This window comes from Pteropus vampyrus, unplaced genomic scaffold (assembly GCF_000151845.1).
Source record: "Pteropus vampyrus isolate Shadow unplaced genomic scaffold, Pvam_2.0 Scaffold33, whole genome shotgun sequence".
Classification (NCBI taxonomy): domain Eukaryota; kingdom Metazoa; phylum Chordata; class Mammalia; order Chiroptera; family Pteropodidae; genus Pteropus; species Pteropus vampyrus.
The window spans coordinates 4,675,291-4,693,743 of record NW_011888814.1 but is presented as its reverse complement, the minus strand read 5'-3'; the positions used below and the strand labels follow the sequence as shown (position 1 = coordinate 4,693,743).

At 32.8% G+C, this 18,453-nt stretch overlaps 1 protein-coding gene across 1 annotated transcript in view; it reads left to right on the top strand.

Annotated features, from left to right (window-relative positions):
* Positions 1-18,453, top strand: part of WASL (Wiskott-Aldrich syndrome like) — a 65,872-nt gene that overhangs the window by 32,190 nt on the left and 15,229 nt on the right. Inside the window, exons 4-8 of the mRNA XM_011357173.2 lie at positions 1,137-1,233; positions 7,640-7,663; positions 14,279-14,447; positions 15,950-15,992; positions 17,039-17,192. Of these exons, the coding sequence (XP_011355475.1) occupies positions 1,137-1,233; positions 7,640-7,663; positions 14,279-14,447; positions 15,950-15,992; positions 17,039-17,192 (487 nt within the window). The remainder of the gene's footprint in view (positions 1-1,136; positions 1,234-7,639; positions 7,664-14,278; positions 14,448-15,949; positions 15,993-17,038; positions 17,193-18,453) is intronic.

The window sequence follows — 18,453 nt, the reverse complement described above, 5'->3', positions numbered from 1 at the left end:
TCTTGTTTAATATAATTGTTTTTACATTTGTCTATAGAAAGCATTTATGAGCTTTTTGTGTAAACATTGTGTAAAATATAAAAAAATTATTTTACTTTTTCGAACTTCTTCATAGATATTATCTCTAAATGGGAAGAAATGGCTAAGATATTAAGGGCCCAAAGAGTTTTAAAGAGTACTGTAAATATAATTTGCTATGTAGAAAAGAAGTTTGACTTTTTTTATTCTCTCTGTCTTTGGACAGATAGTTTAATCTCTTTGTGTGTCTTGGGCAAATAGTGTAATCTCTAAGGGCTTTAGTTTTCTTACCTATAAAATTGAAGTCTTAATTGTCCACTAAGTTATGGTAACTTTTAAATGTTGAATATGGTATTGCCATTCAAATTATTTTTTTGAAAGAATAGTTTATGACCTAGAAGAGTGCTAAAATACAATAAATGGGTGGTGGGACAGAATTTTAAAAATTTATTGCATATACTTGGGGAAAACGTTAGAAAGATTTCTATACCATATGCTCGCAGGGATTATCTGAGTGACTGGATTATGGGTGAGTTCAATTTTCTTTGTTTTGATATTTGTATTTTCTAAATTTTCTATAAGGAATAAATAGGTTATATTAGATGATACATCCATCTTTTCAAATAGTACTTTTCTAGTTGTGTTTTTTGACATTTTTCTTGATAGGATATAAATATATGTGCATATTTAAAAGCATGCATTAAATGCCATAATAAAAAATAATGTCAATATGTTTCCATATTTTTAATAATGTATCTGAATTAAGGTTATAACTTAAACCTGTAATTAAGCTGTAAAATAAAAACATAAACTATTAAAGATAGAGTTAACCTGAATTTTACCAACTTTTCCGGTGTTTGCCTTTTCTAATCTAAGATATTTATAGAGCTGTGTTGAAGGATGAAATTTAATGTGCTGCTTTGCTACTTTTCGTTGAAGATAAAAGTATTCAGTTTAATATTTTAGTATCTATTGTGATAGGTAACTTTTCTAATGGTAGTCTTTTATTTTCTGCCTTCTTAAGTTCTTGTCTGCTAAAAAGTCACGCTTTCCTTCAGAAATGTTTCAGTTGGCTATCATGATTTTTTTGTTTATCTTTTTTAATGAAAATATTTCAGACTTGTCAAGTTGCTCTTAATTTTGCCAATGAAGAAGAAGCAAAAAAATTCCGAAAAGCAGTTACAGACTTGTTGGGCCGGCGGCAAAGGAAATCTGGTAAACTTTTTTTTCAATTCCTTTAAATAGGAACTGACAAACTGTGGCTTATAGGACAAATCTGGCCCACTATCTACTTTTGTAAATTCAGCTTTATTGAAACATAGCTATGCTCGTTTGGTTACATATTGTCTAAGACTGCTGTTTTGCTACAATATAGTGCGATAGTTATGACAAAGACTATATGGCACAAAAAAGCCTAAAATGTTTACTATCTGGCCCTTTACAAAAAAAAAAAGTTGCTAATCTTACCTTAAAAGAAATAATATTTTTATTGAGCACTAATTTTTTTCAGATTTACTGAAGAACTCACTCCAGTAACCTTTTTTTGTTAGCATCCCACATATTACTGACTCTTAAATTTGAATTTTTATGGCATTGTTTGCAACTTCTATATTTAAAAGTATTTTGTAAGGCAAATAAGCAAAGTTGCAAACAAAATCTGTAAACATTGCCTTGTCTCTATTTTGTTCCTAATGTTGTAAATTATGTAACCATAAGGAACTTGGTTTAATGCATGAGACTCTAATACATCCAAAACAATTGGAGAATGATGCATTGTAGCTCAGAGCTTTAAATTCATTGGTATAGAACTATTTGACACCGGTGTACCAGGCCTTTCTGTTGTAAAGTAGGAGAAGAGTGATTAAGAATGGTGAATCTCTCCAAAATCATCTCTTAAAGCAAATCACTTTTAGGAGAAATAACATGGGAGCTGAAATGAGCAAACAGATTCCCTTAAAACTAGCATGCTATTACACTCCTTGAAAAGTCTTTCCGTACAGCCAAGGGTACATATTACCCTAGTTTGAAGATCACTGTATTTAAAATTGTGCTTTACCAATAAAAGGGACCAAGCTGTGAAAAAGGAAGAGACTGGATCCATAAAACAGGAATGTAAAAGCATATTTTCTATTTTATACATCTTTTATTGTTATTTTAATGGGTTTCTAAGATGCAGGTGAAGTAAAAATGAAAATAAAAGAAATTAAGTTGTTGCCTCACTTATATTCCACTTGTAATGAGTGAACAGGAGAATTATTAAGGGCCTGTTATTTTTACTTCTTTTGTAGACCACTTGATTCTGTACTAAGAAAGGATTTAATGTTATGAAATAATTTATGTTTCAGTGCCTTGATTTCAGTGACATGTTGTGATGCTAGGCTAGGGGCTCCCTAGGGTTCCTTTTATTCAAAATATGTGACATGTTTAATATAAAAAAGTGAAAAAACTTCTTAAAATATAGGATAATTGATTTTGAAATTGTTAGGTCATTTAGTCTTTCACCTGGTACAGAAATTCTGTTTTATATAGTTCTGAGCTTTTAGACATAGTGTTTCCAAAGCATAAAAGATCACATTAGGGAGGCACCTGATTCATCATCTGGTAGCTAAGTCAAACTCCAGCCTCACCTCTCTTCAACTTAGATACATGGAGTCCAACTTTTGGAGCAACAGTGTTTTATTTTCCTCCCAGTAGCCTTGGATGCCATCTATTTTGTACTTCTTGAGTCTAAAGAGTTCCAATTTCTTATCCTTCACATGATGTAGCTTATAAACTCATTATTCTGAGTACACTGTGCTCTGCATCCAGTATAGATTTTTATGTCTTGTTCAGGTAGTCCAGATTTGAAGAAATGATCCACCTTTCAAATATGATGTCCAGATTTGAGCAGAGTACTCCAACAGTAGTCTGACTAGTACTATAATACTAAAATTTCCCTTGAATTGATTAAACACCGTTCTGCTAATGTTTCTAGCAAATATCTCATACCATTATTGCCCTTTCTTTGTTCAACCAAATCCTCCCTTTTTTCACGTGTGCCTCTCAAACCAGGACAGTGTCGTGTATTTAAATAATTGCTGTTTAGAACTTACTCTGAACTTTATATTTATTTCAGTATAATTCCATATCTGTGTCATCACCAATTTAAGAAGTATTTCCTCTCTGGATGCAGAGATAAACATCACCTTGGAAAATGGAGATTGATATTCATTGACATAGATAGGACTTGATTACTTCAAATGTTTCAAAAAGTTACTTCATCAGACCACCAGATGGAGTAATACATTTATATTTACCTTTGCCAGGACTTTTTAACATTTATGCCCAATTAAATCCTATTAAATTTAGTTCGTGGCTATTTGTAATCTGATTATTTTATTACGTTATTGTTTATGTGTATTTATTTCTTATAATTTTGGAAAATTTTGTATTAAAAAATCTATGGAAATTACATTTGTTTAAAATTTTTCAACCACTTTTGAACTTTCTTTAAGCCTAGACTGTGTCAAACCTGGTATGTAAGAGTATGAATGCAAAGAATTGATAGAAATTCTCCTGACTTTACTCCTACCTAATTGGCTGTAGCTTTTCAATATTTTTTTGGTCTGCCCCAGTGCTCAGCATCTCTGGATATTCTCATTATCTCTGCACTTTCATTTAGTCCTATAGCTTTGAGTATTATCTGTATGCTGACCTCTCCCCGACCTTCACACTAGTTGAGTTGAGTGTCAGAATAGCTTCAAATTTAGCATGTCTGAATAGAACACTTGATCCATGTTCCCCAGTCCCAGTTAGACCTGTTCCTGCTCCTTGCTTATTCTTGTCCGTCTCAGTAAAAGGCAATGACTCCACTTTGTCTCTGGCTTACCATGGTCTGCCATAAATCCTATCAGTGAGTTGTATTGGCTTCACCTTCAAAAACATTTCCTGGATCTATTTCTCACCACCTCTGCTCTTACCATTCTAATTCAAGTCACCATCACCTGGCATCTGGACTACCTATCACCCTGACTAGTCTCTCTGCTGCCACTCTCTGCCTCCTACTATCTGTTTTTTTTTTTTTTCTTACATAATTACCAGAGTAAACTTTTTTTAAGTGAGATTTTTGTTTTTTAATTGTTCAGATTTTTATAGAAGAGAAGAACCACCTTCAGATAGTACAATAATTTGCATGAAGTCATGCACAGATTATATAAGCTAAAGACAAGAATTAAATTTCAATGCTATGAGCAACATATTAACTATATTTAGTGAAAGTTCTCTAGCAAAAATGCTCACTTCTGATTTCTCACTAAACATTGTCTTGAAACAATCAACTAGAAGATATATACTATTTGTAGTACAATACAAGACAGATGAACAGGGCACCATTATTACATAGAAGATCAGTCCACTAGACAACATTGCTGTAGGATAGCAGAGAGTAAAAATGATACTGTGTAGGATTGTGAATTCACATGCGTTTGTTTAGCTAAAAGGGACTTGTATTTTATTGGAGGTACCCTGCATAATGGAAAAACATTGAACCAAGACACTAGAAACCTGAGTTCCAGCCCCATTTTTACCTCTATACCCATATGACTTGTGACCCTCATTGCCATATGTGGAATAAAATTAGAGGACTAAATTTCTGTTCAAAAGACAAAAACTGTCAGATGAACAAGAGCTAGATGTTTTTTGTAAGCATCACATCTAAAACATACAGGAAGATTAAAAGTAGAAGGTAAGAAAAAATTATAATGGATAAATACCAACCAAAATAAAGTTGATAGAGCTATTTTTTTTCTGGCTTTGTTGAAATATAATAGACAATTAATTACTCATATTTACATTGTACAATTCAATGAGTTTTTCTCAATTATAGTTGTCATACAACAATATATTAGTTTCAGTTGTACAGCATAGTGATTAGAGATCAATATAACACAAAGTGATCACCCCACTAAATCCCCCTTACATAGTTATTACATTGTTAACTATTTTCCTTATGCTACACTTTATATCTCCATGTCTATTTTGTAACTATCCATTTGTACTTCTGAATACCTTTGCCTTTTTTTACCGTCCCCCTAAACTCCCATCTAGTAGCTATCAAAATATTCTGTGTCTATGAGTTTATTTCCATTTTTGTTGTCATTATTTTGTTCTTTAGATTCCACATGTATGTGAAATCATATGATATTTGTCTTTATCTGACTTATTTCATTCAGCCCAGTACCCTCTAGGTCCATCAAGGCACTATCTTTTTGCATCCTCTTCCTTTTAGTCTGTGTGCATCTTTTAATCTGAAGTGAGTCTCTCGTAGGCAGCGTGTGTTGGGGGTCTTGTTTTCTTATCCATTCAGCCTCCCTGTCTTTTGGTTGGAGCACTTAATTCTTTTCCATTTGAGGTACTTGTTGATAGGAATGTAGTTATTACCATTCTTTATTCCTGTTTTTGATACATGTTTTTTTTCTTTTTAAAGAAGTTCCTCCATCATTATCTGTAATACTGGCTTGGTGTCGATAAATTCCTTTAGCTTATTTTTGTTTGGGAAACTCTTTATCTGTCCTTTGACTGTAAATGATAGCTTTGCTGGATAAAGTATTCTTGGTTGTAGATCCTGGGTCTTCATCACATTGAATATTTTGTGCCAAGCCCTTCTGTCCTGCATAGTTTCTTTTGAGAAATCTACCATTCTTATGGTTGCTCCCTTGTAGGTAACTAACTGCTTTTCTCTTGCTGCTTTTAAGATTCTCTTTTTGTATTTAACCTTTGTCATTTTAATTATAATGTGTCTTGGTGTGGGCCTCTTTGGGTTTATCTTTTTTGGAACTCTCTGAGCTTCCTAGGGTTTTATGTCCATTTCCTTCACCAGGTTAGGGAAGTTTTCCATCATCATTTCTTCAGATAGTTCTTCAACTTCTTGTTTTCCTTCAGATACCCCTACAACACGGATGTTTTTACATTTGATTGTGTTCCATAAGCTCCTTAAATTATTATTATAGTCTCGGCTTCTTTTTTCTTGCCTTTCTGATTGGGTGACCTTGGCTTCCCCATCCTCTGTATCATTGGTTGAATTCTCTTTATCCACTCTATTGATTCCCTCTAATATACAATTCATCTCAAATAATGTGTTCTTCATTTCTGACTGGTTCCCTTTTTTATTTTTATTTTATTTTTATTTTATTTTTATTTTTCATTTCCCTTTTTATGTTTTTTTATCTCTTAAAGTTCTCACTGAGTTCATCTGCCCTAAGTTCATTGAATATCTTTATAACCAGTGTTTTGAACTCTGCATCTGTTAGATTGCTTGACTTCATGATTCCTGAATCTCTGTTGTGTTCTCTCATATGGTTTCTGCTTCTTTGTCTTCCCATTTCGACTTTTTTTCTGTGTCTGTTCCTATGTACTAAGCAACACTCCTAAGTCTCCTGGTCTTATTAGCGTGGCCTTGTGTAGTAGATGTCCAGTGGCTCAGTCTTGAGAGGAGTTCAGCTGCAGACCAAGTTTAGCCCCAGCTTATGCCCCTCCAGGGTCACCTGTTAAGATTCAGCAAGCAATCCACAGATACTGTGCTTATAGTTGTCTCAAGAAAACACACCAGAAACTGAGGTTAGCTGTCACCGGTGCGAGTCTTGAAATTAGCTTATCAAGGAGCACCAGACTCAGCAAGGACACACTGGATGAGCTGCGAGCTGGGGGAATCAGAGTTTCAGGGAATCCTCTGGGTGGAGCGACCTCTGTTATCCATCCAGTCTGATGATGTCTCAGCTATGGCTGCACTGAGTGTGCAGACTAGGAGCGGGGAGGGCTCAACAGAGGAACAGTGGATACTGCCAGCACTTCTGCCCAGGAGAGAGTCTTGCCTCTGGCCCTTGCTTCGACAACTCAGTGTCCCCCAGTAAGTCCCTGGTGCCCCCTTTCACCCCTGAGGCAGCCATCCTTGCGCTGGTGCTCAGAGTGAGCATGTCCATCACCGTGAAAGTCTTCTTACGGACACAGCCCCTTTTAGAGGTGTGTGCTGCTGCCTGCTAGCACAGCTGTAGTCTCTGTCCCACCTAGCAGCTCGGTACCCTCCTGCCTTCTTCCATTGCAAAGTGATTTCTTATTTCTCTCCCTAGTTATTAATAGTGCTTCTGTCATCTAGCTTGCTGTTTGCTCCATTTTTCTGTCACAACTTTGATTTGGTCTCAAGAGCGATGAACAAAGCCTCTATCATCTACACCATTTTTTCCCCTCTTCTACCAGAGTAAACTTTTTAAAATATAGATTATATCATGTCACTTGCCCTATTCCAAGCCCTATAAGAACTTCCTATTTATCTATAGAATACAATCTGTATTCCTTATCCATGACCTGTGGGACCCTATATGATCTAGTTCTTGTCTCTCTTTCTGACTTATCTCCTTCTATTCTTCCTTTCTCTCACTCAAATCTAGTCCTCATGATGTTCCTTTATGCTGTTCCCTCCTTAGGGCCTTTGAATATGTTGTTTCCTCTCTCACTTAATACAGATGTCTGCCCAAATGTCAGTTCCTCAGAGAAACCTTCCTTATATCAGCTTTAGGTAAACTAACTTTTTGTGCTGACGTTTATATTACATATGTCTAATAATATTTTTTAATTTATTTTCTAACAGAGAAAAGACGAGACCCCCCAAATGGTAAGTTCTTTGATAATTATTGATCAAAAGATATTAGAGTACAGTTTAATCCTTATAGAAACATGTATCATATATTAATATCTAATATTTGATATTAATATCTAATATTTTATGTTCTAATTTTAAAGTAACAGATGACAGATGATGCTTAGAAATATGCCATTTGGTTTTTTTCTAGGATGCAAGAAGACTACATAGGGTGAAGATCACTATTCTTAAACCTTAATTCTGTGTTCACAATTGATTAAATTTAGAAACCATACAGTCTGGTTTTAATATCTTCCTTAAAAGCAGTACATTTTGCCTAGCATATTTGTTTATTTCCTACTTTAGACTTATCTTTTCGTCTTATTTCAAAATATTATTTCACACTGGTAATATGAAACTAGGCCCTTTCAGCATGAGCCACTTCTATGACGGTATGTTTAGAAATAATAATAGATATCCATAACTCTCCTTAATTTGATAATGAACACGAAATATTGTGGAGTCATTTATTTTAAAAAATATTGTATATCGAAAGTACAACCAAGATACAAAGATCAAAGTCCCAGACCTCTAGGTCAGAGATTCTCATCCTAGACTTTATAAATCCTCCATGAAATTGTGTGCTAAATTTTCCTATATATGTTTTTTCTTTCTCTGGGGAGAGAGAGTCAGTGGCTTTTATCACATTTACATGGGGTCCCTGACCCTATGAAGGTAAATAACTATTGCCCCAGGAGCCTTCATTATGATGGGGAATATAGCTGCTGCTTTTTAAAGGCATCTCACATCCTCTCATCAGAATTTAGAATGATTATTCAGGGAAACATTTAACATAATACGCAGTTCTTAATATATGACATCTGTTGGTGATTGTTAGGGTTTGTTTCTTTTAAACAGCTATATTGCCTTCTGATTTTGTCCTTAAATTTGTTTTCCTATATAAAAATGTGAACCAAATATTTCTGTATTAAATTTTGAATTATTTGCCTTATAATTTTTTTAAATGCCAGACTACCTTCAGTAATGCTTACCATGTGCCAAATATTGTACACTTTGACTTTCTCTTTTAAATGGAAATTTTAATACTATATAGAGCTGCTGTGGAGATTAAATGAAGTACTCATAAAGTGCTTAGCATAGTGCTTAATAAATATTAGTTATCACGATGAAGACAATGACAATGATAATAATAGGAGCTACAATTTAATGATCACTTGCTACCTGCCAGGCACTGTTCAGCAACTTTATGAAGGTAGTTCCTAGTATCTCCATTTCATAGATGAGTAAACTGGGGCACAGGTAGGTAACTTGTTCAGGGTCACATAACTAGTAAGTGAGTGGAGCAGGATTCAGTCTCAAGAGATCTAACTCAGGAGCCTGGCCCCTTAACTACTGTTCTATACCAAGTTGATTTCGAGGGAGAAATAGACCTAGAGAGGGTAAGTAACATGCCTCAATCTACACAGCTAGTTTGTGACAGAGGCAAAGGAAGCAGAAGCAGCTGAGTCAGAAATCATCTGTGAACCTTTAAAGCAGTATTATCTTTTTCCTTAATGTGTGCTCAATATTTGAGTCTCTTTTTGAGTTTATTAAATTACTTTGCATTCTGTGAGCATATGTTGAGTACCAGTGGGGGAAGTCCATTTCCTAGTGGTGGTACCTTTGGGGAAAGTAACCTGAGATTTTAAACAGTAGATATTGTACAAATAATATAATTAAAATTAAGAGTATAAATATTTTATATTTTTTTAAAATTTAATCTCAATATATAAACTGCATTTCTGAAGGGATACCTAATCCATGAATAGATAGAATTTGGGTATTCTTCTTTATGTGACAGTGGTATCACAATCTGAGATTGGTCTTGATTTTCAATCTTTAGATCTATAGTTTTAACCCTTCAGTGCAGTGGTCCCAAACTTCTTTAAATTAAATAAATGGAAACTTAAAAAGTAGTATTACAAGGCAAAATTATATAGCATGTATTGCCAGTATGTATATACTTATTTATTTATGAAATATACGCATAATATGGTGTTAATATATTACACTAATAATAAAGAATGAAATAATGAGAAGTTTTAATGTTCTTTCCTGCTGTGCCGTCAGTCGTCTTGTTCTCTGTACTGTGTGGAGACCACTATTTTGGAGGCAGCACATTACTTTTCTGCACTTGGTGCACTACCACTAGGTGGCAGTGGACACTCTAACCGTCTTGCAGTGTCCATGAAGATGCTGTCTCAGATCCTCATTTAGATTGTCAATTTAGCAGACCTTTTCAAATTGTAACTATTAAAAAGACACTTTATATAAAAGTAACATATTCCTGAAGTGCAATTTAGTGTCTTCCTCACTAACTCCTAATCCGTACATCTTTCTGTTTTTTTTTTGTTTGTTTTTTTTGTTTTTATTGGTCAGCCTCACCTTTTAGCTTAGATGCTTTCCAAAGATTTGTTCTCAGCTTCATGACTACTTGACATCAGAGGCCTCTGGGCCACCTGTTTCTCAACTATTTTACCTTGGTGAGAGTTCTCTGCTTTTTATGTAACTAATGGGAAGACTTTAGTGTGTTCTTTTAGTTTTAAAATTAACTAGAAATGCTGCTCAATGAGAATATTAAAGAACCTTTTTCTATGACAGTTGTCCTTAATCAGAAGATAATTTGACTGTTTTTTTTTTTAAGGAAGGGAAAACAGCCCCCTTCATTATATATTTACTTAGTACGTGATTTTAAGATGCCTATAATTTTATAAGCGAACAATTAAATTTTATTAGAAACAATTCAAGAGTATCTCTTACCACATCTACCATAAACAATTAAAAAATGACTCGGCTTTGTATAGGTTATCACTTTTTTTTAGTGTGTCACTTTTGAAACATTGCATTGGGCTTTAAACCATCATTTTAAATTTATTTTCTCTAACACCTTCAAACTCTAAAGTAAATAGCTGTTGTCAACCAAAATAATCAAGCACTTCATCTCTTGAATATGTAGAAAACTTTTTTTCTAAATTTAAAAAGTTACTAGTAAATATTTATTGAATGATGAACTATTAGACTACAGAGTGAGAATCTGATAAATTGATAAAGAATATATAGTAACATTTGTAAAGTTAGCATTATCAATCACTTTATGGTTTGACTTGTGTAGAAGATATGAGTTAATAGAAAGGTTGGTGGTCTGAGAACCAAGATAGCAGAGTCCACCTTTGCTTTTGTCGCTAATTGTGTGACTTTAGACAGGTCACCTGATGCTTCTTGCCCTTAGTTTCATCTAAAAATGAAACATTTAGAAAAACTCTCTAATTTCCCAGCTAATAGTAATTTTCTATGCATCTCTTTAATCTGGGTTTTCTTATATAGACTTAAACAATGTTTTAATGAATACTAAATGTTATTCATGTGTAGTGACACTAAGTAACTAATGCCAAGGTTTTATAAACTGCATGGCAGATGTGTAACAATATTGCCATACCTGATTTTTGGGTAGAGGGAGGAGGTGAAACACAGTCTGACTGTAGTATGAATTAAACTTTGTTATTCATTCCACATACCACTTATATTTCGTATCTGTCTTCTTTGTCCTTGAACTTTTTCAGGGTTATTTTCTGAAATGGCTGAGTTATTTTCTCTAGTGCGTGATGAATCAGGCTTATAAGAACCTTAACTTTATTATTTCCCAGAAAAAAATTTAATAGCTTAGGTAATTTGAATTATTGAACTTAACTTTACTCAGCTCAATTCCCATTTAGAATATCCATAGTGTAATAGGATTTGATTGTGCAGAAAACCTCAAAAGTATCCTACTGAAGTATCCTACTTTTATACAAGCTAAGGCAGCATAGAACATATTTTTATTATTTTATAAAAACTAATTATGGTCGATCCTTGAATAACATGGTTTGAACTGCGTGGGTCCACTTATACAAGGATATTTTTCAATAACTATGTACAGTACCATAAATGTATTTTCTTTATGATTTTTTGAGTAACATTTTCTTTCCTCTAGCTTACTTTTGTATAAGAATACAATATATAATATATATAATATCAAAGTATGTATTATTGACAGTTTATGATATTGGTAAGGTTTCTGGTCAGTGATAGGCTATTAGTACTTAAGTTTTGGGGGGAGTCAGAAGTTATACACAAATTTCCAACTGCCTGAGGGGTCAGTACCCCTAATCCCCGTGTCATTTAAGGGTCAACTGTATAGTTGTTAATTTTGTTTTAATGGTAAATCTGGTTGCTTTTTTTTATAGTTGTTATATGAACACCTATTTCAGACAGTGCCTAACTCTAGTACTCCAAAGTCTGTCTTAAGTCAATTCTTAAATTCTATTTATACTATGGACTATAAAGCTAAGAGACTAAATAGTAATTTGCAGCATCTTATTTTGAATGGTGTTGCTGATACTGATAATTTATTATAAAAATAAATTATAAGAAGGGAAGCAGAATGGGGAGAAGGAAAAGTAAAATCAGATCACTAGATTAATCTACGATGGTATGAGTATGACACCAGTTCAACCCTCTAACATCAAATTCTGGGTATTCTCAGTAAGTCCCCTTATTTTGTGAAACTACAACAAACACTGAAATCTGATACTGAGCAATTTGAAAATCCAAGTCTTTGTCTACTATTTAATAAGCCTTCTGTATGCTTAACTAATCTTTAATTCTTGATGTAATTATTTTCAGATTATTTCTTCACACTGAATCATCTTTTAGTGATTTTATCCATATTACTCACTAGCTCCCATTTTTTCCAAGAATTATTTATTTCTTGCCAACATGAGCAACTTCCCATGAAATTTTGTATGAAATCATAAATAGAAATTTTAGACATTTATATGTAAGTGGACTTTGAATAGTGAGGAAAAATAGCTGAATTTGGTGATATTAAACATATCTTTCCATATTGTTTACTTGTTTGATAAGATGGCAGATGGCTTTCATAATTTTGTTTTAACTCTTTCATCTTTAATAGTAGAATTGAGAGAAAGTGGGTTATATATAATTTACCTATGTAGGTAAATATTTTTCTTTCATGTAACTTTAGTAGGATACCTTTGAGGTTTTCTGCACAAAGACTTACAGTCCAATTGGCATTTAGTGATCACCTAATATACATTAGCCTATAATTTCTTGGGATTGTTATTTGCTGTTCTATGATTGTATTGGGGTCCCCAAGACTACCTTTACAGTTGGTGATTTGCTAGAACTCACATAGGACCTAGCACATAGTGGTATTCCTGGCAAAGATTTATTACAGTGAAAAGATATAACACAGAATTAGCAATGGGAAAGACACATAGAGTTAATTCTGGGAGAAACCACACAAAAGTATTCTCTCATTAGAGTCACGGGATGCATTTAATTTCTCTAGTCATGAATTGTGACAACACATGTGAAATGTTGTCTAAAGGAGATGCTCATTAGGGACTCAGTTTATTGTTGTAAGCCCAGGCTTTATTGGTAGCTAGTCACATAAGTGTCCTCTGTCTAGCACATACCAAGATTATAAACTCATAGAAGGAAAGCAGCTATTTAGCATAAACCACATTGTCACCACAAACAGTTTAGAAACAGTGAGCCCATCTTATCAGGGAATAACCTCTTGAAATGTTGTTTCCATATGCTAAGCATAGTGGTTTCAGGCCTGATACTTTAAATGTTTTTCTGCACAGTGGTGATTGTGTTTTATACAGCATTTGGAAAGTTGCCATTAATGTAATCCTCTCAGAAGAATTTGGTCTGATAGGTTTTATCAGAGAATCATATATTAAAATAGAACCTCTAAAGAACATGTGTTGCCCTTTTAGGTAACTTTATAAGAAGTTTTTAAGTTGAATCCATTTCATTCAGACTCTCCTACTTTTAAGACCAAGAATATTTTTGTGAATTATAAAACAGGTTTTGTGCTACACTTAGTGTAACTCCTAAAGATGCTACTAATAATGTCCAAAGGTACCAGAGATATTTTTACTGTTGATCTTTGCAGAAGATAAATGTCTTGATAATTATTTTCATCTTAAGTTTTTAATCTCTATACTTTTGATAGTCAAAGTGTTTGTTTACTGATGGAGAAAATATTATCGGACTTAAAATGGCAGTTTTGGGGAAAAAATGGTAGTAATAATTGCATAAGTACTTTTTTCCTCATGAACTACTAAAGTTGAAACAGGTAAAACTAGATTTCTTTGTTACGTTTAAAACAAAGTAGATGGCTGTTTTTTTACTTCTCCTATTCTTATGTGATATATACCACTTTACCAATGAATAATGTGTTGGATGTGAGGCTATTATAGTCAAAATTTAAGAGATCAGACCAATTTAGTTTAAATTCTTATTGAAAATTTATATTCCCCATGAGATTTAATGTTATAAAAATACAAGTTTTCTTTGGAATAATGTATCTATTCTAATGTGTTTAAGAATTCATTACAGGTTTTCAAATTTGGGCAGCACTTTATTCATTATTATAAAAAATTAACTTACAAGTTTAAAATTTAAATAATTTATAGTAACAGTAGTCTCACTTCAAAAAGATATTTAAATTAAAAATAATAATTGATTGTTGTTTTAAATTATATTCTTTTCATATTATTTTGACTTTCTTTGCAGGTCCTAATCTACCTATGGCAACAGTTGACATAAAAAATCCAGAAATCACAACAAATAGATTTTATGGTCCACAAGTCAACAACATCTCCCATACCAAAGAAAAGAAAAAAGGAAAAGCTAAAAAGAAGAGATTAACCAAGGCAGATATTGGAACACCAAGCAATTTCCAGTAGGACAGTTTTTTTGTTGTTCTTATCTTTACTTTTGATTTATTCTTTGCGACTCTTGATTTTTAACTCACTAGAATTTTTTTTCTTTTTTTTTTTTTGGTAGGACCCTTACATTTATCAGTTACATACCTTTTTGGCTGTATATTTTGTTGGAGGTGTTTTTTGTTGTTTTTTTTAAGCTATTGCTTAATGGACTTTCTGTGAATATTATAGTTTATTTACTTTTCCACAATTAGAAAAGAAAAACTAGATAAAGTTCTTTACTAATTTTTGAACATAAAAATGAGTTTTCACTTTTTTCTATTAAAAAAACAGTATTTGGAAATTGCCTAGAGTCATTGTCCTAGTCTGTTCAGGCTGCTGTAACAGAATAGCATAGACTGGGTGACTTATAAACAACAGAAATTTATTTCTCACAGTTTTTGAGTCTGGGAAGTCTAAGATTAAGGCATTGACAAAATTTGTGTCTGCTGTGATCCTTCTTCCTGGTTCATAGACAGCTTTCCTTGCTGTGTCTTCACATGTTGGAAGAGGGTAAGGGAGCTCTCTGGGGCCTCATTTTTATCCCTTTTCCCATTTAGAAAAAAAATTGCAGCTTAGTGACAGCGTTCTTTTAACATCATGTGTAGGAACACTGTGTTTTCTAGGGTTTGATATTTTTAGTGATCGAGAATTACTATGTTTTGTAAATGGAAATACCACTACTAAAAACAGAGTGCCATAAATGGAATGATGTCAGTTGTTTCCAAAGATTATCAATATATTAGACCAATGTGAAAATAATAATAAAAGCAAAATAATAAAAGCAAGGTAATTAAAGGCAAACTTTGGGAGTAAGGTCAGGACTATAATCAGCAAAATTAATCTTGAGGTAAATGCTACAGCCACAAGCACCACTGGAAGCCATTCTCAGGGCAGACGGGAAATCTGTTAAGGGCACTAATCACATGATGGATCCACCTGCATGACATAATCGCCTCCTAAAACTCTTACCTCTAAATACCATTACACTAGGGTATAGGTTTTAACATAAGAATTTTCAAGGAGTACAAACAGTACATAGCAGGCATCAAACCTTTGGTATTTATATGACATATTTAAACTATTTTCATATGCATGATTTCATTAGCTCCTTATAAAACTCCTATTATATATTCTATGTATTACGTATGTATGTACACATATATATGTGTGTGTGTGTGTGTGTGTGTGTATATATATATATATATATATATATAATGCTTGTGTTCTTATGCTAGTTTGACAGTTAAGAAAATGGATGCTTAGAAAGAGTGTTCAAAAATGTTAAGACTCAGTAAAGAGCCTGGGCTAGAATCCTGGTCTCCTAACTTGTACAGTTTTTCCCTGATTATGGTTATGTCTGTGAGAACTATTAGTTAAGGCCAAAAATTCATGGGTGGATTGGATTTCATGTATTCATTTTTAAATGTCCTTTGCGCACTTTATTTTTCTTTCTTTTTTTTTTTCTTTTCTACTTTAGGCACATTGGACATGTTGGTTGGGATCCAAATACTGGCTTTGATGTAAGTGTCTTTTCAAGCCATAAACATTATTACTCTAAATGTATGGGAATGTTATGGCCTATCTTTAGATTTTTATTTTTATTATTTATTTTTTGAATTTTAGTGTTTATTTGAATGTGCTTGTGTTTATGTACGTATACCACTGAGGTTTGAAACCATAGCATTTTTCTACCATTCACGGCTAAGTCTCTAAAGAGAAAGTTTTTGTGTGGCTTGGCTTTATGTACTGTATAAGTAAAACCCTGTGTTTTGAAAGCCAAGAGAAGAAAATTATTTCTGCTAAATGATCATTTCAGGTGACTATATGTCAAAATTATGGGAAAGTACTATAATAAAATTCTGAATATCCAGTTGTCGAACTATCTAGATCTTTCTATTCTTTTTGGCAATTTCAGTATTCATTAATTTATAGCACTGTTAGATAGCTAGGTGAAACTGCTGGCAAAAATAAGAGTATTTCTCTGTTTTGGTTACCTAAGTAATAGATATTTCATATTTGATAGATAACCAGGATTTGGAAACATTGTTTTGAAAAGAAATATCTGTGATTGAAGTTAAAAATCCTGTGGTTGTTTTTGTTAGAACTATAGTGTTAACTCCACAAACATTTATTGAGTGCCTTTTTGTGTTGGGCACTGTACTGGGGTGCTTGGGTTTATAAGGAGGTCTTGCCCTCATATTTTCAAATTGATTTACTTTTTTTGTATTTATTTTTATTTATACCTAAATCTTATTTAGGACAAGGTAAAATAGGTGAACATTAAAGATGTTCGAATCATGAATTGGTTAGAAAAATCTGAATGAGGTGCCCACTCTTTGAAGGCAGAGAACAAAGAAGATGAGATAAAAGATAAAATCTGTTCTTTGTTTTTATCTTTTCTTTTTTTTATAAGAAAGTTTATTGGCATATAAATAATATAACCATATTAAAAGTTTAGAAACTTGAAATAATTTCAAAAAGGTCACAAATGAGAATTAAATTTTATTATGCTCATTTTTAAAAATTGGGGTAGATTTTATAGTTAATAGTTATTTATCTGTTGCAGCTGAATAATTTGGATCCAGAATTGAAGAATCTTTTTGATCTGTGTGGAATATCAGAGGCACAGCTTAAAGACAGAGAAACATCAAAAGTCATATATGACTTCATTGAAAAAACAGGAGGAGTTGAAGCTGTTAAAAATGAACTACGAAGGCAAGGTAACTTTTATTTCTATTTATGCATTCTGATCTATTTTTTCCTTTGAATCTTGAGGTTACTTTCATGGAAGACAACTACACACATTTATGTGAACCTTCCTTAAGCAGAATGTTTGAGTTTATGTATAATTAGTTTGTCCCAGTGTACTATGTTTTAGATTATTTTGGTATATCTAGAAAACTTGACAAGGTTTTGCTTATTATTACTATTATTCACGTAAATCCATACAAAATCTTCTGGCAGTTCTACTTTAGAATAAAAAACTACAATTGTCTAATATTTTACTTAATGAATCTTAGAAGCCACAAAGTTGCTTTTACTACAATTCAGAAGTAGTAACTTAAATATAATCACTACCTAATGAGTAAATTGTAAGCATTTTGAAATACAAACATTTTTTCTTAGATAAAGCAGAAAATTTGTCATTTGGTATCTGAGAGTACAAATAATTTGCAACATTTTAAAAATCAAAGCTCCTTTTTATTTTAGTATTATCTTAATAATTATTAGAATAAAATGCAAATACAGTAACTAAATTTTCCACTATGACAATTGTTTCTTTGCCACCTTATTTATTTGGGACTGCTTTGTATATTCATATTAGACAGTATAGCAAAACTAAAGCTCTAGCTAATCACAGCATTCTTCTGAAGAATTTACCTGTCATTTTAACTTAGGTATTTGACTTACCTCCATCTTTTTCACTGCTGATGTTCATTGAGTCTTTGATTCAGTCATTCTGACATTCAGTAAACGTGATTATGCCAGCACTAGTCTCTATTCAGGTTATTAAAATATAAAGATGTGGTTTCTGCTCTCAGAAATCTTATAATTTAGTGTGGAAACATATGTAAACAAGTATTTGATGATAATTGCCATTGGGGAAATGCAGTGTTAGTTCTACTGAAACTAATACGATACAGATTTACCTGTTTTTGTGAAATGGTTATGTATGTAGATTCTGTGGATTTTCAATAAAAGAATCTTGAGCACGGTACCATTATTGTTTATAAATGCTCCCAGAAGTACTAAGTCACAGTCACTGTTAGTGTACATATGATGGAAAATCTTTAGATCCCCTGTGTGTTCCTTGACTTTCCTTTTCTCCACATTACCACTCACTTTCACTTTATACCACCAAATGATGCTCAGGGTCTCTCTCAGCAATCTGAGTTTATAAATATATATTATTCTCGACATTTATTAGACCATCCAAACTACTGCCCTTTTACCTGAATGCTGTAACTAAGAGTTGACTAT